Source organism: Cibotium barometz, chromosome 21, assembly GCF_041138505.1.
Source record: "Cibotium barometz isolate CiBa-2024 chromosome 21, ASM4113850v1, whole genome shotgun sequence".
NCBI lineage: Eukaryota > Viridiplantae > Streptophyta > Polypodiopsida > Cyatheales > Cibotiaceae > Cibotium > Cibotium barometz.
Window position 1 is genome coordinate 24,276,481 of NC_141066.1, and position 20,119 is coordinate 24,296,599.

General features: G+C 45.1%; 1 protein-coding gene across 7 annotated transcripts in view; it reads right to left on the minus strand.

Annotated features, from left to right (window-relative positions):
* The window catches only part of GONST1 (golgi nucleotide sugar transporter 1), a 54,486-nt gene that overhangs the window by 33,608 nt on the left and 759 nt on the right, over window positions 1-20,119 (minus strand). For 4 of the 7 annotated variants that reach the window (XR_015268434.1, XR_015268435.1, XM_086815563.1 and 1 more), the window contains exons 2-3: window positions 2,831-3,040; window positions 2,558-2,737 (exon numbers count right to left, since the gene is read on the minus strand). Coding sequence is in view for 5 of the 7 variants with exons in the window: in XM_086815563.1 (XP_086671689.1) it covers window positions 2,558-2,737; window positions 2,831-2,841 (191 nt within the window). In the remaining 2 variants the exon portion in view is untranslated. Of the gene's footprint in view, window positions 1-2,557; window positions 2,738-2,830; window positions 3,041-3,083; window positions 3,150-20,119 lie in introns of all 7 variants that reach the window. The other 3 variants (XM_086815565.1, XM_086815564.1, XM_086815568.1) reach the window with 3 other exon arrangements.

Genomic DNA, 20,119 nt, shown 5'->3' on the forward strand with positions numbered 1-20,119 from the left:
GGCTCTTGTGGTTCTGGCCTCACGTACTTCCGCAACAAACTCACATGAAAAGCATTGTGAATCTTCCAATGATTAGGTAATATATACCTAGATGAATCCAAGAACATGCCCAACCTTTTAGGAACGTGCATGTTATATACTCATGGTAGTCAACCCTCAAGACTATATAACTAAACTCCATTATGCATAGTATGGACTAGATACTACGACATCCCCACTAACGTCATCAGTGTCCAATAGTGGGTGTAGAACACTGTATCAAGATATGCTCTCACACACGCATTCCACACACACACACACACACACACACATGAGAGCATATATTCACACAAAGGTCTTCGTACCGCGTTTCTGTCAAACCTCCGAAGATGCAGGGAAGACTCAGCCATAATGAAGGCTAGCACTAATGCCAACCTGAAGGCAACTTCATTGATCTACATGATTACTTTGAAGGGACGATAATACCTGATAGAGAGCTTAGGATATGCTTCCTCTTTACCTAGCCTCTTGTAAAATCTTACTTTCTCTCAAATTTCAGCAATACCCAATCTCCTTCTTTGATATCCAATTGCCTTCTATGTTTTTCCACAGCCATTTTATGCATACCTTGAGATCTAGCAATGGCTATCCATACTTGTGCAAAGGCTACATCAAGATCTCTTACATACTCATCAACAACAAAGATCTCATCCTTAGTGCGAAGGATGGGTGGTAAAACCACTTTACAATATACAATCTCAAATGGGGCCTTCCCTATGGATGCATGTACCATGTTGTTGTAGGCAAACTCTACAAGCGGTAGATACGTCTCCCATGTTGTCTTTTGATCTGTAACATAGTATTTGAGAAGATCCAACACGACTGAATCTATAGCTTCACTTTGGCCATCAGTTTGGAGATGGTAAGCTGATGAGAACTCTAACTTGGTCCCCATATTATCAAAGAGAGCTCTCCAAAAGAGGCTCGTAGTTCTAGGATCTCAAATCCCCACAATGGACTTTGGCATACCATGATGTTTGAACACTTGTGCAAGGAACACCTTCACCATACGCTCGGGTTTTATGGTCTTCTTCACAGACAAGAAGTGTGCTTGTTTACTAAACCTGTCCACGATCATCCAAATGACATCATTACCTTGCTGAGTCTTTGGCAAATCCATTATGAAGTCCATAGCTATGCTTGCCCATGGCTGTGAAGGAATGGGTAATGGTTGAAGCAAACCTACAGCTTTCTGCCGATCGAATTTCACCTTTTGACAGGTGATACACGCACGCACATATGCCTCGATGTCCTTCCGCATACCTGGCCACAAGAATTAGTGCTCAATCATGCGCATAGAAGGCAATATACCTCTATGACCAGCATAAGGAGGAGCATGGCATTCGTCCATAACCTTTTGCCTCATGTCAGACACAACACAGAGGCAATTATCTTTCATGAGATATCCTTCTTTTATAACATAAGAGGCATGTGCATGACCAGCCATCAAATCAGTCCATAAATGTCGAAAATCAACATCTTGAGGGTACAAATCACATATGGCAACCAAGTCCCCATCTGAGGCAATCGAAATTGCAGCCACATATGGTCTCCTAGACAAGGCATCTGCTACTAGATTCTTTTTTCCCGGAGTGTGCGCAATCTAAAAATGAAACATGGAGAGAAAATTTTCCATACTCATTTGTTTCTCAGAAAGCCTCGTTTGCGTGAGAAAGTACCGCAAACTTTGGTGATCTATCTTGACTTTGAAATCAACCCCAAGTAGGTAATGTTTCCGAATCTTCAAGGCATGAATTACAGCCAAGAGTTCTTTCTCATAGAAATCTTCGGCATCATGCGATCGTCGGCTCTCATAAGCTCCAACATGACCTTCTTGATTTAGGACAGCTCCAATGCAATCCCCACATGCATCACATTCTACACTGAATGGTTTATGCAAGTCTGGAATGATCAACACCGGTCCATATATGAATGCATCCTTGACATGATGAAAGGCATCCTTCTCATCATCGATCCATTTGAATGATGCTTTCTTCTTAGTCAACTCATGTAACGGCGAGGCAATAAGAGAAAAGTGTCCTATGAATCGCCTATAATATGAACATAGACCAAGAAAACTTCGAACTTTGTGTACATTAGATAACTTGGAAAAAAAAACTGAAAATGATACAACTAGTTACATACACAATAGTGATCATGTGGAGACAAGATAACCATCTGAGTACAAAAGGGACTATGAGAGAGAGATAGAGAAAGACACACACACACACAGATTTGAGCATAGAGGATAGCTCATGCTTCGTGATTGATGTCACATTACAAAACAGATTACATATGATAGTTTAAGTTTTCAGGTATAATGTTTCAAATTAACACCTTAATTTGTGCAGCAGTACTTCTACAGTTGCAGACTTTTTAATCCAGTCACACTATTAGCTTCTTATACAAATGATGGCTAACCAAGTGACGAAGGGATCTGCAGACAGCTTAAAAGACCTGACTCGGTTACCACAGCCAGTTCAAATGAACACATATAACATTGAATAAAACAAAAAACCTGCTGTTTTTTGATCTTCTTGAGGGACTCAACACATTCCCATTAGTTCCTTGTGAAAGTGTTCCATTTACAGCCCCGAATTGTGCTCCACTCTGTGAGACAATCGCTACATCCTCAATCCCAGTTCGATCGAAATCCGAGGAGTCTGCAGCGGAACTCGAGGGCCGTAGTGGCATACTCCTAGATCAATAAACAAATTACTGTCAGAACATAGGTTCTTTACAAGGAAATCACCACATAAAATGCAAAACAAACAATAACCATTTGACCAACCTTGAACCCATCCCAACACACCCTTGATGCCGTCTTCTAAGCTCTGCTGTTAAGATATGGTCTGCACAGTAAGGCTGAATATCTAAAGTTTGATCATGTCCAAGGCACTAACTAGAAACCTTGTATGCTAGAAAAAATTTGCTGCCTTGCTTAGGTCTTTGGTATCCCAAAAAAATGTCATGTACATATATTGGCTTCTCCAATCAATTCCTAAAACAACATTAAGAGATTAAGTCAGAGTAAAAGATAATACCCTTTAAGTAGTAAAGGAAGAGCAAATACACACTATGTCCTTTATAGATTCAAAGCTTTCCTGCATCTGCAATACAGTATTTCAACTAAGGTGTAGAGTTGATTCAAACCATATCTCACAACTAAACTACTTCAAGCATTTGGTTCAAGGTTTTATGGTGGGAATAAACAGCTGTTCAAATCTGCCCCTCCAGCCCCCCAACCAAAACAAACAAACAAAAACTTCCCTCTCTGCGCGTAGCATCCCTGATCCTGTATCTGCATGCTGCTCAGTCGCCCTTTCTTCGAGCAGCTTGTGGCTGCTGTTTCTTGCTTTCAGCTGCCGAGGCCCATACTCGTTCCCTCACCAATGGATGCTCTTCTAACATGAGAGAATCCTCTGCTCCCTCTGAAACTCTTGTGGCACTGGTTTCATCCTTGCCTAACACTTAGACGATGCATGATGTTTTCGATGTTTCTTGGCTAAAACCATATGTTGGACTAGAAGTTTTTGATGTTTCAAATGAACAGCAACCAGACGTGGTAGACGAAGCAGAAGTCATCGAGCCTGAGCAAAGATCCTTCTTCATTGTTGGAAGCATGGTTCCGGTCGACAGATACGTCAGTTCTATACGAAGTTCCAAGATCGAGATACCCACGAAGCCGTTTGGCTAGACGAGGAGTTCTTTCAAGAGTATCCCCAGTTGTTGGCGGACTACTTGGAAGCCATGAAACTGCCGCCAAGCTAAGCAGGAGGGAATGTCACATGCACTCTACACTGTAGTGCATGGTGACAGGATGGCTCATCATCATCAATGCAACATTGTACATTATTAGCACCTTTTAGGATGATATTTGTCATATGCCATGACCCCATTGTAATCCTCAGTCCAGGATAAGTCAGGCACGAGCTACATAGGTCATTCTCAACCTTAGACAATCAGTCAGTCTAAGTCCCTTAACCCACTTGAAGAGATGCATTCATGCATGTAGAGTCAGTAGAAGCCTTAGGGTTTGCATTAGCAAGCATTGCATAGCATTCATCCACTGCATTTAGATCGTTGCAAAAGCCTTCAGATAACACCTAGCATTCATTAGAATTTATCCAGCATTATTCCCATAATTTATAGCATTTATTGGGCATTTTTAGATCATTTATCCATTTTATCCAGGACAGATGCAATTGGCCAGCTCTGTAGCCAGCCGACCAGCATCATTTGTCCATATAAATAGCTGAACATATCATTCATTCATTCATTCATATCATAATCACCCTTGAAGATCTCAACGCTTGGAGCCTTCAGCACAAGGAGCATAAGCGATTGCAGAATTCAGTACATCAGCCTTCAGCGTTTTCCCATCAGCATATAGGAGCACCAACGCTTGAGCAATTCAGACTTCATTCAGTAAAACGCAGCATCTACAGCATTCAGCCGACAAATCCCCTTGCGTTTTCAGCATTCATATAGTTTTCAGCATCGTTTTGCTACAGCCACTCGGTGAAGGTAAAACTCAGCATTCAAACATAGCCTAGAATAGTCCCAATTAGCCCCTTCTCTCAGCCTCAGATTTGCAACCTTCCTACATCCATTGGGAAGAGTGCATAGGCTCGAGATTGATCATCATTGGTGCTTCTACAGCCATGTATAGTTCAACTCGACTCTTGGTCCTCAAAGATCTTGTGTTTGGCTTATCGTCATTCCAGCGTCAGTCTCTTCAAAGAAATAAAGCAAATACTATTATGGTAACAAGATAGGGGGCCCTTCAGTGGGTAATTCGGAACCCCATACGGTGTCAGTTTCTATCTCTCTCTCTCTTTCAAATCTCTTAAAGTTTGAAGTCTTAAAGTGGATTGCTAAACTCGCGAAACTCAGGATACAAAAGACAGTGTGAGCATTTGTGTAACAAGATCCTCAAATTACAAATACTTCCGCTGCATGTTACACTATCAAGAGTGTCTACAAGGATTGAGATCCAAATGAGGAGACTATATATGCCCATTTTTATAGGGAGGTAGAGGAGATTGACCGTCGAGTTTCTTGTACTCGTAGAGGTCGCACAGCTAGAGGTGGCACACAAGTAGGAGGCCGCGGACGCGCTGTTTGGCGCCCTACTTCGATTGCGGTGGCTACATATGTGAGGTGTGGCTCGACTTCGAGGAGCTCTTTAGCACCTATTGTTTGCTGAAGAAGAGGATGCTTCTATTGCAGGCATCAGAGAGCCCGAGTATGATGACGAGGGCAATGTCCTTAACGAGGGCAATTTTGGGTTGGCCTTTGATGATGGGAGCACCTCTAGCAAGCTCATTCCTTCCCCTAGTGATTTCTCTGAGGAGGAGGACTAGAGTCTAGACTCTAAGCATTTTTGTACTTAGTGTTATGACTAGTCACAACACACTTTTTTGTATTTCCTATTGTAGACCGCAAGCCACGACTCTTATTTATGGCATGCCACATATGTTCAGTGTTCATCCTTCATGTCACATGACTCGAGTCTTTGTACTAGTGTTTTAACTTTTTCCTAGTTTATGACAAGTTACAACTTCTCTAGACTTTGCATCTCTAAATGTGTACAAATATCTTTTTTTCAAGTGTTTTTTAAAGTGGATCGTACCTCAATCGAGCTTATTTTTCAAATTTTAAAAGTCCCGTACCGGTACCGTTTTTCCGTACCTTCGTTTCGTACCCAACACCTATGTTCATGATGTATACAAGAACATGCTTTTTGCCATATAATTCATTCATCATTTTTTGCTCAAGTGTTGGATAATTGCTAGCTGCTCCAAGTCTCTCCTCTGCTTCCGCTTGCTGCCTTCAATCGTTCTCTCAAATGCGACCTGAGCTTGTTTTTGTGTGTGTGTGTGTGTGTGTGTGTGTGTGTGTTGTGGGGGGGAGGGGGAGGGGGAGGAGGAGGAGGGGCGCGGGGGCGCGGGGGGGGGGGGGGGGGGGGGGGGGGGGGGGAGGACAAATAAGATAGTAAGTAGAGAACCATGAACATCACAAGTCCGAGTTGTACCCAACCAATAGATGGAAGCCAAGGCTAGTGCAACCTGAGCATGTGATGTCACACATTACAAGCTCAAGTTGCACTAGCCTTGGCTTCCATCTATTGGATAAAACTCAGACTTGGATTGGGGAGAGATGGCTACTCAAGGGCATGGTAGAGAGAGGTGGCATAGGTGTGCCAGGTGCCGGGTGAAGTAATCGGAGTCAGCGGGCGATGATCCTGGAAGATCCTCCAGGCCTCCTTACAGACCCTCCCAAGAAATGCTGGTATAGCTCCTGCTCAAGCCTGGCTAGGTAGGCTCTCTTCTTCCTCCGTGTGTGTGTGTGTGTGTGTGTGTGTGTGTGTGTGTGTGAGAGAGAGAGAGAAAGAGAGAGAGAGAGAGAGAGAGAGAGAGAGAGAGAGATTCTTGTGGATATTGTCTCATCCTATGTCTACCTTGGACACTTTTAGAGGCCAACGCTTCGCCATGGTTCCCGCAGCACATGCTAGAGTGACATGGGGATATGCAACCTTGAGCTTACTTAAGCGGTAGTGCTTCCTGGCACATTTCCGAGAGCTAGCTTTTTGACACCCTCGTAACACCAGCCTTGATGTATGGAGCAACCTTCCCGGGAAGCAGATTTATTCGATGAGGATTGGCAGTGTGTTGAGTGGCCCTAGGTCATGTTGTTCATCTACACCCACTGCACATGGATCACACCTTTGGAGCTCCCACCGAAGATGAAATTCTACACAAATCACTTACTCAGCCTCACTGAGGATGGATTCATCCAGCAGTCGGACTACCTACGTGTTCACATGTCCCATGTCATGCGGATTATTACGGGTTTCATCCCACCGCCTCAAAGTGGAGACTAACATGCAGAAGCTTGATGAATAGAATCGGTTCTTCAATGAACAAAATTCAAAAATCTTTCGTGACGAAGATAACGCACAAGATAGATAGATATATGCAGAAAAAGAGAGAGAGAGAGAGAGTCGGACAAGGTATTGAGTTCCGAATACCCTCTGTAGGGCCCTCACCACGAATGGTGTATTTGCTTTATTAGAATGATGAGAAAATAACGCAAATCTATAGATCTTCTGATCTGACTCTTGACCTTCAACCTTCCCCTTTGCTTTAGGATTCCCTTTGGCTGTCCTCACCTTTGGAATGCTTCAACATTTTGTGAATTGTAAGATAATGAAAAGACAATATAGCCTATGCTTATGTAGTCTCCTAGGTGCTGGTCGGTTTGCTCTAGGAGGGGGTCGGCCTTTATCAAATCTCCACTTTGTTCCTTTAATAAGGCGCTTTTCTCATGTGCAGCCACTGCTGCTGGTGGCCGACAGCTTGTCAAGGGCCAAGGCCCTGTGGGCTGGTCAGACTGGACCAATAGCCCACCTAGACCTGGCCAACCTGTTGCCTGGCTATTCAAAAGCTGGCCAACTGGTTATGCAGTCCCTCCATGGCTGGCCGACAGTATGTGCAGCCCCTTTGGCTGGCTGCCTATGCTCCCACACTTGGTAGGGCTGGCCGCTTTGCTGCCCAGGCCCTCCAGGCCTGGCCGACAGCTTGCCCAGCCATGCTTGGCTGTTGGGCATTGGTCATGGGCCTCCATGGCCCCTAGGGCGGGCCACAAGGGATACTCCCTTGATAGGCAAGGGTTACAAACCCTTTTCTGGGGTAGCCCAAAGGGTTGCCCCTTTCTTCTACATGCAACTACACAGATGCCTGGTATCTTGTTAGAAACCAAATCCTTGGAACACTTGTTATCATTGTGAGGGCAAAAGGACGAAAGGACCATATGTACGAGAGATCAGAGCAAATCAACACTTCATGAAATGGATGAATGAGTGTATGTACAATGATAAATGTAAATCTGTACAAGAGGCCCTCTAATGTGAGGTGACTCTAAGTAGTAGACCGGCGAAGAAGCAAAGATGAGGTCGGAGCTAAAGCATGGTCGGTGACGAAGGCTTGCGTCGAGGATAGCGGTGGTACTCCCTGAGGTGGATCTTGAGAAATTCATTGCGCTCATACTCTTGGTCTTGGTTGCCCTTTTGCTTATCTTCAAGCTCCCATCTAATGATTACACCAACCGAAGAACTAGGGTCCGAAGAACTAGAGACGACTGTTGGGGTCTGTGTGGGAGCGGGGCTCACCACGGAAGCCGTGGAGGCTGGGTTGGTAGTCTGAGGAGTGGTAGTCTTCTTTGGACAATCCTTCGAAGTGTGTTCTTTTGTATGACAAAAGAAACACCTGATTGTCACAAGAAGAAGAGAGAAGGTGGTTCTACTAAGAAACCCCCCAATCAAACCTCTTCATCCACCAACCAAACTCAAAAATCCTCTTCCACCAAGGAGACTATCTTCATCGGTATTGAGGAGCTTCCCTCTTACTTTGATGTTCCTTCCACCTCACGTCATACGAATTCGGTGGTTGATAGTGGGTGTACTACTCACATGACTCCTGACAAGACCATTCTTCGTGACATTCGTCCCAGCTCTTCGATGGTGTCCATTGGTGATGCTTCCAACTTGGAGGCATGTTCGGTTGGTAATGTGCGACTTAACTCTTCCACAAGGCCAACCTTCTACCATTCGGGATGTGCTTCATGTTCCCAAGCTCTCCAGCAATCTCCTCTCAGTTTTTCGGATTGCGGAGAAAGGATGTGGTGTCTACTTCGACAATTCCACCCTTGAGATCATGGACACCAGCACCTTGCAGATTGTTGCCACAAGTATCCAGGAAGGTGGTCTTTTATTGGTTGAAGGACTTTGGTGGCTCTTTGAATGCGTCCCAATCTCATCTGCTGCAACTTCTTCACAGCTATCATGCCTTGGTAGCTCATGTGGATACATATTTGTGGCATGCTTGCTATGGGTATCTGAATTATACTTCTCTGCACGTGCTGTCTTCACAGCAGATGGTCGAGGGTCTTCCACCATTGAAACCCTCCCACTCCACTTGTGTGACTTGTCTTCATGGCAAGTAACACCGAGACGCCTTTCCTCACGAGGCTACTCATCGGGCTTCTCATATTCTGGAGCTCATTCATATAGACCTGTATTCCTTGGATATAGCTCTCATTCCAAAGCTTACAGATTATGGGATCTGGAGTCGCAATCCTTGGTGATTTCTCGCGATGTTCACTTTGTTGAACCCTTAGATGATTCTCGCTCTCATCCTGAGCTTACCATCGAGGTCCCTCCTTCCTTGGCTACCCCAACTCCACCACCAGCCTCTCCACCATCTTCTTCTTTACCCCCTGCCTCTCCACCCCCACTTCCTCCTTCTCCGGCTTCTCCTCCTCCTCTTGCTCTTGTGCAACGGAGGATTGCCCCAAGATTCCACAATGGTTAGAAACCACGGTTCATGATTCTCATCTCTCCGATATGGAACTTCATCAACTTGCTGATTCCTCAACACAATCTTTGACACGGGCACAGAGATTCCAGTAGCTTCGTCATTCTTGTAACCTCGCCCTAATGAGTACAGTGATACAGTCATATGAGTCTACTACAGGGTCAAGTGGGTCTTTAAGACCAAGTTTCATGCTGATGGATCTCTGGACAAACACATAGCCAGATTGGTTGCGAAGGGGTACTCTCAAATTAAGGGTGTGGATTATGCAGAAACTTTTGCTCCTAGAGCCAGATACACCACCTTCGGGATAGATCTTGCTCTTTTTGCTCATGAGCACTGGCCGGTTTACCAAATGGATGTCAAGCCTATCTTTTTTAATGGTGACTTACATAAGGAGGTGTACGTTGAACAACTTCAAGGTTTTCAAGTTCTCGGACACGAGGGTAAGGTATACAGATTAAACAAAGCCCTTTATGGTTTGAAGCAGGCACCAAGGCATGGTATGATAAGATTGATGCATTCTTTCTTTCCCATGGATTCCAGAGATGCTTTGCAAACAGCAATCTCTATGTCTTTGCTCAGGATACTTTGCTTTGTTTGATTGTCTTATATATTGATGATTTATTGATCACTAACTCACATCTTGCCAAGATTGAACAACTCCGATCAGATTTAGCTCACCTTTTATCAGTCTTCTAATGGAGTGTTTCTTAGCCGGTACAAATATTTGCAGCAGCTCATGGAGACATTTGGGATGACCGAGTGTCGTCCAATTTCTTGTCCAATGGATCCTAACTCCAAGCTCCCCTGTGATGATCCCTCTCCCCTCTTCGAGGACAGTACACAGTGCTGGAGGCTTGTTGGTTCACCACGCCTGACATTTCTTATAGTGTCAGTGTTCTCAGTCAATTTTCATCCCCTCCTCGACATTCTCTTTGGCAGGCCGCTTTGAAGGTTCTCCGATACTTATCCGGTACCGTGGACTATGGTCTCTCTTTTAGAGAAGGCACTAAGCTTGTCGGTACTCTGATGTTGATTGGGCAGGTGATCAGGATACTCGATGATCCACTTATGGTTATTGCTTCACTCTTGGTTTCGGTCTTATTTCTTGGAGATCCAAGAAGCAGAATACAATTTCATTATCTTCTATTGAGGCTGAGTACCATGCTTATCTGGATACCTGTTGTGAGCTATTATAGTTGTTCCAGATGTTAAGCAATCTTAATGTACTCTCGGATTCTCCGATCCGTATTCTTACAAACAGCCAAAGTGCCTTGGCGTTGGCTCGAACTTCATCCTTCCATGGTAGGACCAAACATATTGAGGTCTGCTTTCACTTTATTCACGAGCTGGTCGCCGACGACATCATTACACTGGAGTATTGTCCTTCTCAGGACAACCTTGTTGATCTCTTCCCTACTATTGATCACCTCCTTACCCGTATGGGAGTCAGACCCCCATGCTGGAGCTGAGAGGAGGTGTTGGAGAAGTCATCTCTAGCATTTAATCCTTTTTGTGATTGGGTATTTTATCCCACATTTTTAAGGCTATTTTAGGCATTTTTATCACATTTATCCTCTAGCCCTACAGGCAGACCTGGTCATTTGTGATTGCCATATAATTCATTCATCATTTCCTCAAGTGTTTATCACTCTTGGCTGCTTACTGTGTCTTTCCCGTTGTATATTGCTTCCGCGCTCTCTTCAACTATTCTCACAGTCATCAAGTTTAGCAGGGGGGATGTCATATGCATGACATGAACATGCTAAGCCCTGAGCTAATCCTTGAAGGGTAGTAGAATAAACAGAAGTTTAGGGCATGGGCTAGGTTCAAGTCCGTGCAGGAGAACCCCAGAAAGACTAGAGGACTGTCGGCTGTAGCTACTGTAGCTGGCCGACACAGGTACTAGACAGCAGGTTGGGTGGTTTTCTGTTGGCCAACAGCAGGTCGGCCAGGCCTCTTGCATGTGGTGAGCCTATAAAAGGCTAAGCCAAGATCATTGTTAGGCATTAGGTCCTATAGTGCTCTAGGAGGGGGTCGGCCTGCATCAAATCTCCGTTTTATTCCTTTAATAAGGCGCTTTTCTCATGGGCAGCCACTGCTGCTGGCCGACAGCTTGTCAAGGCCCTGTGGGCTGGTCATACTGGACCAATAGCCCACCTAGACCTGGCCGACCTGTTGCCAAAAGCTGGCCGACTGGTTATGCAGCCCCTCCTTTGCTGGCCGACTGGTTATGCAGCCCCTTTGGCTGGCTGCCTATGCTGCCCACACTTGGTAGGGCTGGCCGCCTGGCTGCCCAGGCCGACAGCATGCCCAGCCATGCTTGGCAGTTGGGCATTGGCCATGGGCCTCCATGGCCCCTAGGGTAGCCCACAAGGGATACTCCCTTGATAGGCAAGCGTTACAAACCCTTTTCTAGGGTAGCCCTTTCTTCTACATGCAACTACACAGATGCCTGGTATCTGGTTACAAACCAAACACCTAGAACACATGTCATCATTCCACAGGGTGACTCACAGTACGGATTGGCACTACTTCATGTGCGGGGCTTGCACACCTAACCAAGACCATGTATGGGACTTGTACACCTAACCTTGGACGCTTAGAGTGGAACCCTGGTTGACTCATCCCAGACTAGGGCTCACCAGCATAGTTGCCATGGGTTTTTTGAAACGCGTTTCAAAAATGTAACATTTCAAAAACGTTTCTTTAAGTTTATAATATGCAAAAAAAAAAAATATGTTGCCTTGACTGCAAAACGATATTAAACATGCATCATTTACACATTAAAACATGTTTACAAGTTAAAACTAAAGATTCAAGGTGACCCAGTTACAGTGGGCACCCAATCGACCAATTGGCATAAATAAACTGGCAACATCAAGAATCAAGATCCGGATTCCATCATCAATAATGGCAACTGCTCAAAACTCAAGAAACAACATATAAAGCAGGCAAGAGTGACATAGTCCACTGAGCACTCAAAGTGATCACAAAAAGTCTAAATCCTAAGCTAATACAAAAAAAGAAAACTGAGTCTGAAATACACAAAGTAAAGCATGCTAATAGATGCATGACAAACTAGAGGAGCCTAATAGCCCCAAAGACTAGAGTCCTCAATCTAGAGTTTGGCACTCAATCTTCAACATCCTTGATGACCTCATCAGTAGCCTCCTGGATTAAAAAACGCCCAAATTGTATTAATAAAACAGGTGGGAAGGAAAGAAACGCGTTTCATTCGAAAGAAACGTTTTTGAGACGTTTCTTTTCATAAAAAATGAATGAAACGCATTTCTTTGCAACTATGCTCACAAGGCCCCCTCTACTAAACTTGATGATGGGATTCCAATCGGCGTTCTTGGATGACTCTCATCATCTCATTATCTATTCCTGGAGTTCCCCTGTCATCCTTCCCTCTCTAGCAACCTTTTCACCAAAAACCCACTCGGTCTCCAAATCCACTGGCTCTGATGAAGATCTATGCATTTGTTCCATCCTGTCCTCTTTCCATTCCTACCATAGTTGTTTCTCGTACCAGTACGAACCCATTCATACCATACGGTTTGTATGGTACGGTACCGTACGATATCGTACGAACCCATTCATACCATAGTTGTTTCTCATACCAGTACGAACCCATTCATACCATACGGTTTGTATGGTACGGTACCGTACGATATCGTACGGTACGGTCCCCCCCCACCTTGAGAAAAGAATTCCAAATGCTAAAAAAAATATAGAAATCCTGCTTAACGAAGATCCCAAATGCCCACAATACTTTGCAACTTTCGTGTCCACTCAATATTCCATATAGGGTTGCTGAGAGACCTAAAAAATCTGGCAAGGTAGACTGGTAGTGTACACTTGATTGGTAGGATAAGAGAATCTTGCTACATCACTTAGAGATCCCTGGTATAGGTAGGCTAGACAATCAGATCCTCAAGTTATGTACGAGGGAGAAGATTTGGACATGGCCGTTTTGATCTAGAGAGGAGTCCCTAAACCTATCACCCTAGATGCACTGCTCGTATTTGTGCAAGGACGGTCCCTTAGTCATAAACGCTACACTAGGAGACCTTTGGTATTGCATTACCCATGCAGGTTCTTTTTTGGAGACAATTGGGAGATCCAACTGGGGGAGACACATCTCCATGTTCTGGTTCCTCAAGCACTGTAGACTTCTCCCCCCCCCAACCTTCCCTCACATTCAAGCTTGACGCTCCATAGTTTGTAAGTGTTTTTAAAAAAAACCGTATTTTCTCATACGGTATCCGAAAATTTCATATCGTACCAAAAATTCCCGTACAGTATCGTATCTTACGATATCGTATTTTCGTACCGTGACAACTATGATTCCTACCCTATCCCTAATCACTGTCTTTGGTCTTCTTTCCTGAGTATTGGGTCTGGCACTCTCACTCCAGCCCTTGGAGGATCATCCTCCCCTGGAACTGTTGCCTGCAAACCTTTCCTAGTGTGCCCCAAGTGGCACCCGACTCACAAGACTACCATTCCCCTTGGGCCTTGTGGAACACCACCAACCAACCTCCAGGGAATTTCTTCCATGTCTTGTGTTCCTTTTCTTGGGCCTCATATATGTGCACTTTCTTGTACCTTGGACCTGCCCACCTTCATCTGGGACTGAATCAATGTTTAGCCTTGCTGAGCTTGATGCTAAAACAATGTTGCTTGGTCCCCACACCACCAAAAGATCAAGACACGGGCGATGGTTTCATCCATGAGCGCTGCAGTAAGAGTGGGTGGGACACGGGCAGCAACAATATCTCAAAATCAACCTGAAGCTCTAATATCAATGTCACATGCACAAGCTCTGGTCCCTAAATACCATCTTGGAACATGTTGATGCAAAACACAAGCAGAAGATAGAGAAGAGAGAGAGAGAGAGAGAGAGAGAGAGAGAGAGAGCTGAGTTTTAGTACATTCATACAGTACAAAAAGGATGTACAAGTCTTGCAGCCCTTGGCTGCCTTCATGAAAAGGTGTAAAACCTAATCTATGCCTAAGTCTAAGCCCCCACCAAGAAGGATTGAATGATCTAAGCATTGAGCCAAAGTGCCCTTTTATAGGGCTAAAAACCCCCTAGTGGACTGGCCGACCTGCTATATCGGCCAGCTCTCAGCCGACAGGATCAACTCCTTCACACCTGGCCAACAACCTCCTGTCCTTTTCCACAAGGTTCTCCTGCCCAACTAGTTCTGGTTCTATCTACTTCTTTATCATGTTGCCTCTTCTCAGGATTAGCCCTAGGATTAGCCAATGCATGTCTTGCACATGACAATACGCTTGGGCAGACGCTATATTGTGAACAAACAATAACTTTAGTTTGTTCACGATGTAGCTGATAGATGAAATAGACAAGTTTCGGGCCGGTCTGACCAATATTATTAGTGGGCATCAGGAATCAAACCCGCATCAGTAGCTTGGAAGGCTAAAAGGTTATAGTCAATGCCAATGGATGGTTATGACATCTTTAATCTAGAACCAAACGTGAATGTCTCTATTCAATCGGCTCCTTTATGGAAGGAGGGGGTCTAAGGGATGTATATCCCCAGCAGCTAAAAGAGGTCGCGCCGCTCAATCTCAATTATATGAGAAGGAATACAAGGTAACAAAAGCTTCTTACGAAGGTTAATCTTTCCCACACACTTACTCTTTTCTCTAATTTCTTCTGGAAAGAATGTTACCGTGAGAAAAAAGCATCCATAACATCTATGTCAGTCTCGTCTATATCTTGCATAACAAGAACATACTTCCTAGATGATCCCGTTGGGAAGAAAACGATTTTTACCAATTTCACAATGAATTAATCGATTAAGCATGGTAAATGTCTTTTTCATTCCAGTTACTTCGTTCTTTATTTCTACTAGCAAGAATCTTTAGGAAAATGTTTTTCACGGAGTCATAGAAGCAATTGTTTAGGTGAGGAAATGCTTGATAATCCTGATAAACTAGGATAAATCTTTCTAGAACTGTTGCTGTCGGATTATCCTCCAAGGTTCAATGATGATGAAACGAATATTTTAGGTGTCTACCCATAGAATTTTTTTTAATCCTTCTTCAATAATTGTTTCGGGGCTCCCATATACCAAAACAATTCTGCTTCATTACTAAGTTTTTTTTTTTTCAAGAAAGAGACTTCTATTAAGTATGAAAAAGGGCATACAGCAATCACGGCTATAAGCCGGAATAGAATAGAAGCACCCCAATATGTAAGGTGATTTCAACCATTGAGGAGCATCATGATGCCATGAGAGACCTGTGGGACTAGAGAAAAAGAAAATGCCATGGTCCCACTCCCGCATAAATATAACGCGCTTTGCCTGCGTGAAACGAGAGGACCCTTGAATACGAGCCCAAGTAGCCATGAGAGTATGGATGATATCACCCCATATAGTACTAATGCACTCAGACCCAAAGATTTAAACACCCTCAATAGCCTCCATGCATCTAGCTCTCCAGATCTGCCATGTTGTAATACTAGCAACAATCTCCCAACTGGTGTCAATCCTGTGTCTAGGGATTGTATAATCAGAGTGAGGGACATCTTGCAACAAACCAAGCTGGGCAATACCTCTACGAATGAAAATAGCAGAGTCTGTACCACTGCCCTCGTAAAAAAGCTACGGACCGGACTAACCAAGCAACTGCCCCCCAAGTCACATGCATGGCGCGACTGCTCAATTTGCCCATAAGTTGAGCTATAGAACCCCAAATCTGTTGTGCAGCAGTGCTGCATCCCCATAAACAATGTTGTACAGTCTCAGAATCTACCGCACATCTCGGGCAGGTAGGTGCTACACCGAAAACCGATCTCCACTGATTGGTGGGAAGACCACCATGTAAAAATAACCAAAAGAAATGAGAGATCTCACTCCTTCTGTATGAATACCAAAGCCTATGCCAATATCTGTGCTGTATCGCGGGAGAGATATCATAACTCTCCCAATGAGGCCTGAGAGTAGGGATCCTATGCATCTGTCGAGTGAGGAGAAGCCTAGCATTCCGGACCGTGAAACTGAAAAAAGGGAAGGCTTGTCAATGGATCGAAGGCCTCAATCCACTCCCTCTCTCTTGGATCCCACTAAAGATATCTGATAGGTTTGCCACCATATAGCCACAAACACCAAGAGCCATGAGTCACTATCTCAGGAGAAGGGTCAATGAACCAATGCTTCCCCGAACGACCAACAATCCTCACTGGACTAAGCCTAGTATCTGGGATGATCCCCTCCATGCTACATCTCCTCAATCTCCCCTGCAGGCATAATAGAATAAACGATACAATCTGTAGCCTCCTGGCTTGGGAGAGCAATGACCTGCAGAGGTATACCTATCCTCGAAAAAACCCCAAGCCAACTCGGATGATAGTCTCCATGAAAGGTCCAAGAGAATCACTCATGCGGAATAGCTGCATCAATCTGATCAATACGTATGCGAGAGCCCCTAAGATGCTGAATGGATGCAGCTCTCCGATCCTCCGGAAAACTCTTAAGGGTCTTCCAAGCAAGAACTGTGTATGCGCATCTCTCCCATCCTGACCACTACATGTAATGAGATGCACCAAGTGGCCGACCGGCCTTATCCCTAATAAACCTATTCCACATAATAGGTTGTCGGCGGTCAGCCTCATCCAAAGCCCTAGGAAGCCTTTGTCGCAAAAATGGTCTCATGCTTCTCCATGCTCTAACAATGGCTACAATAAGGGGAATATGATGCTCTAATATCAGCTGTCAACAAAAACCATGTGCTGGGCAACCAATCTCTCCCAACACGGGGTGTACATCCAGAAATCTAGACAAGAAAAAATCCTTCCAAGGCTCAGCGCCTAGTAGGAAACCTCTGACCACAAGTTTGCAGAGCAACGCCGCACTCTCGTCTGGGCTGAATAACTGTGAGCCAAGCTACCCTAGCACGACAACAAGAGGCAATAAACCAAGCCAAGGCAAGCAATAAGCCACCAAAGCTCTAGACGCTAAATGGAGCTCCAATGAAGAAGCTTCTTGCGGATACTCATAAGTACCGAAGCAAACTGCTGTGCAGGAGAAATATCAACCCCAACCTGGCATCCCAAATATCTAACACTGCATCCTCTACTGATCCAAGTAAAACCAAGCTCTGCACCCCAAGCAACTCTCGGTGAGTCACTAATCCAAAAACCAACAGATTTGTGCCAATTAATGAGTGTGTCCCTGCTGCCAAACAAAACTCTTCCACTACTACCTAGAAGGAACATAAGCATATGTGTGAGGCCTCTAAGAACATGGTTGTGTCATCAGCTAACTCAGAGTCAACCAACTCCTCTTGACTACAAAGAGGCAACCTCAATCCAGAAATACCAACAGTGGAGTGGAGGAAGATGCTCATGGCCTCTGCAACTATGATACTTTGCATAGCAAAGTATAGGAGTAGCGAGAATTACATTTTTCATACCAACAACTATTTTAGAGAAGTATATGTACTTTCATAGAAATAAAGCTTGTGGATTTGATTTAGTTGAAAATTACCCCCGGCCTCCCGGACGTCAACCACGATCCCCTCATCAAGCTCCAGATCCAGGACATGCTCCATCACCATTGAGCTACCTTTCCACGTTACGTAGCAAAGGAGACCTCTCAGTCATGGGCATCTCAGCCTTCTCCTTCATGAGGCTTGTTTTCGTCACCGGCAATGTCCACTTTGCAGAACCAGGTGGTGTTCTGCTCCCAGATCTTAGGAGATCACCAAATCTTGGATATAATACAAAGGTCCAGGTCTAAAGCTGACAGATGAAGCTTGACTAGTCCTACGTTTATGATGAGGAGCCTGGAGGAAAACATAGATCCCTCTTAGAGGGGAGTTTCTTCATCTTCTTCTCCAGTGATCCGCAAGTAAGGAAAAACTTTAAACGTTAATATGCCTCTCCAACAGTCCACTAGACTAACTTCATAAATCGCCTCCTCGCCTCATGCAGAGGAGCTTCACCTCCAAACGGACTACCCATCCAGACCTACGGGGAATGTCCCCAAAGCAAACAGTGACTCCACCAGAGTCTGCAACCTCTTCACCTAGCCATGTAGTGCCTTGGAATGTGCAAGGGCTCGGAGAGGCGTTCACCCACAGTCAAAAAGTGGTGGTCCGAGAGGATCTGGGGAGAGCTATAGGTGACGAGATCAGCATGCTGATGATCAAGGAGCATCATCCCACTGCAGTTCGTACTGGGAGATGCAGCAAGATGCTGCTGAGGCGCAGCAGTAGTTTCTGGTCCCCAGCTTTTGGGCCACTGGGTAACCGGGGATGTCCATCTACTTTGCCTGTTAATTAACTCCGATGTGTTGATCCCAGCTAAGGCACAGTGGCTTGTCTTACAGAATTGAGCTCAACGATGGTTTCATCAACCTCTATATACCCTAGAGATTGGATCACCTTCTAAACAAAGGTTCGGCAAGGACTCCCTCAAGCACACCCTTAGTGCATGGGGGAGTTCTTAACATCATAGTCACTAGCACTGTGACCCCAGCTGTTTGGGCATAAGATTGGAGCCTCAGGAGCTGTTGTGTATGGTAGGATGCTTGGCACTTGTGACTTACTAGAGTTTCATTCTCCCGCTCAAAACGACATGAGTCCTCCCCTGACCTTGCCAAGCTAGACGGCTGGACAAGTAGGCCATTGACTGTGGAGGATTGCTTGGCATCTCATTGGCACCACCTTCTCAGACCATGCACTCATCCCCCTTACCTTGAATGACCTTTGGCAGTGTGGTCGACAGTAGTTCCACAGGATCCACAACACCCTCCATGACCCAGATACCAACATGGGGAGAAAGGAGAAGTGGTAGTTGATCTCTTTTAAGCTGGGCATTGCTGCTCAAGGACTGGACCTTGCTGTCGCCAAAGCTAGCCACTTCCTTCTATAGGTTGAAGCTTGGAATGGCAGCAGAGCCTCTGCAGGCGCCTTACCTCCCTACAGCACCTGCACAAGCAAACTCCTAAGAGCCCCTAGGTAGGCTCTCAGAGCAACCACACTGCCCTCCATGCCATCAAGACTATGGGTGTACAGATCCCACACTAGAGGGCCTCCTTTAGGACCCAAGCTGAAGACTTGTTAGCCCGAGACTTATCAACAGGACCTTGTCACAGGCAGCACGGCATCCGCCATCTCAGAGATGGTGGACTACAGCAAGAGAAGGGACCGCTGGAATGTGCCCTGCTAGCTTGTGCAACTCCAACTCAGCCATATTCCGGAAAGGTGTTCTAGCCGATCCAGGATCCAAGGAGAATGAAGGACTTCTTGCTCAATTGGGCTGGATCAACTGCCATGAAAGTCCTCAGGATATGAACCACACATGATTGATTGCTAACTGACCCAATCTGTGCTTGGAACGAAGGAAGAGCAGCACACAATGTGCATGTGAAGGGTTGTGCAATGTGCATGAGAAATGCAGGCAGCGAAAGAGGGGCAGATGGGCGGCACGGAAAGTAAACAGAAGGCCTAGCCCATAGGGCACATCTACAACCTCAAAATATACATGTGAATTTCATCCATCTTATGTTGTGGATCTTAAAAACCCTGCTGTTGACACATGAATCGAGATGCATAATATCTCCTAGACCTATTTTTTGTAAAAAGGGTTCAAACTCAATACAATACATGGCAATCCAAAAGCTGACCTGAGGATGGGCTTGAATTGTTCTGCAGTTTGTTAT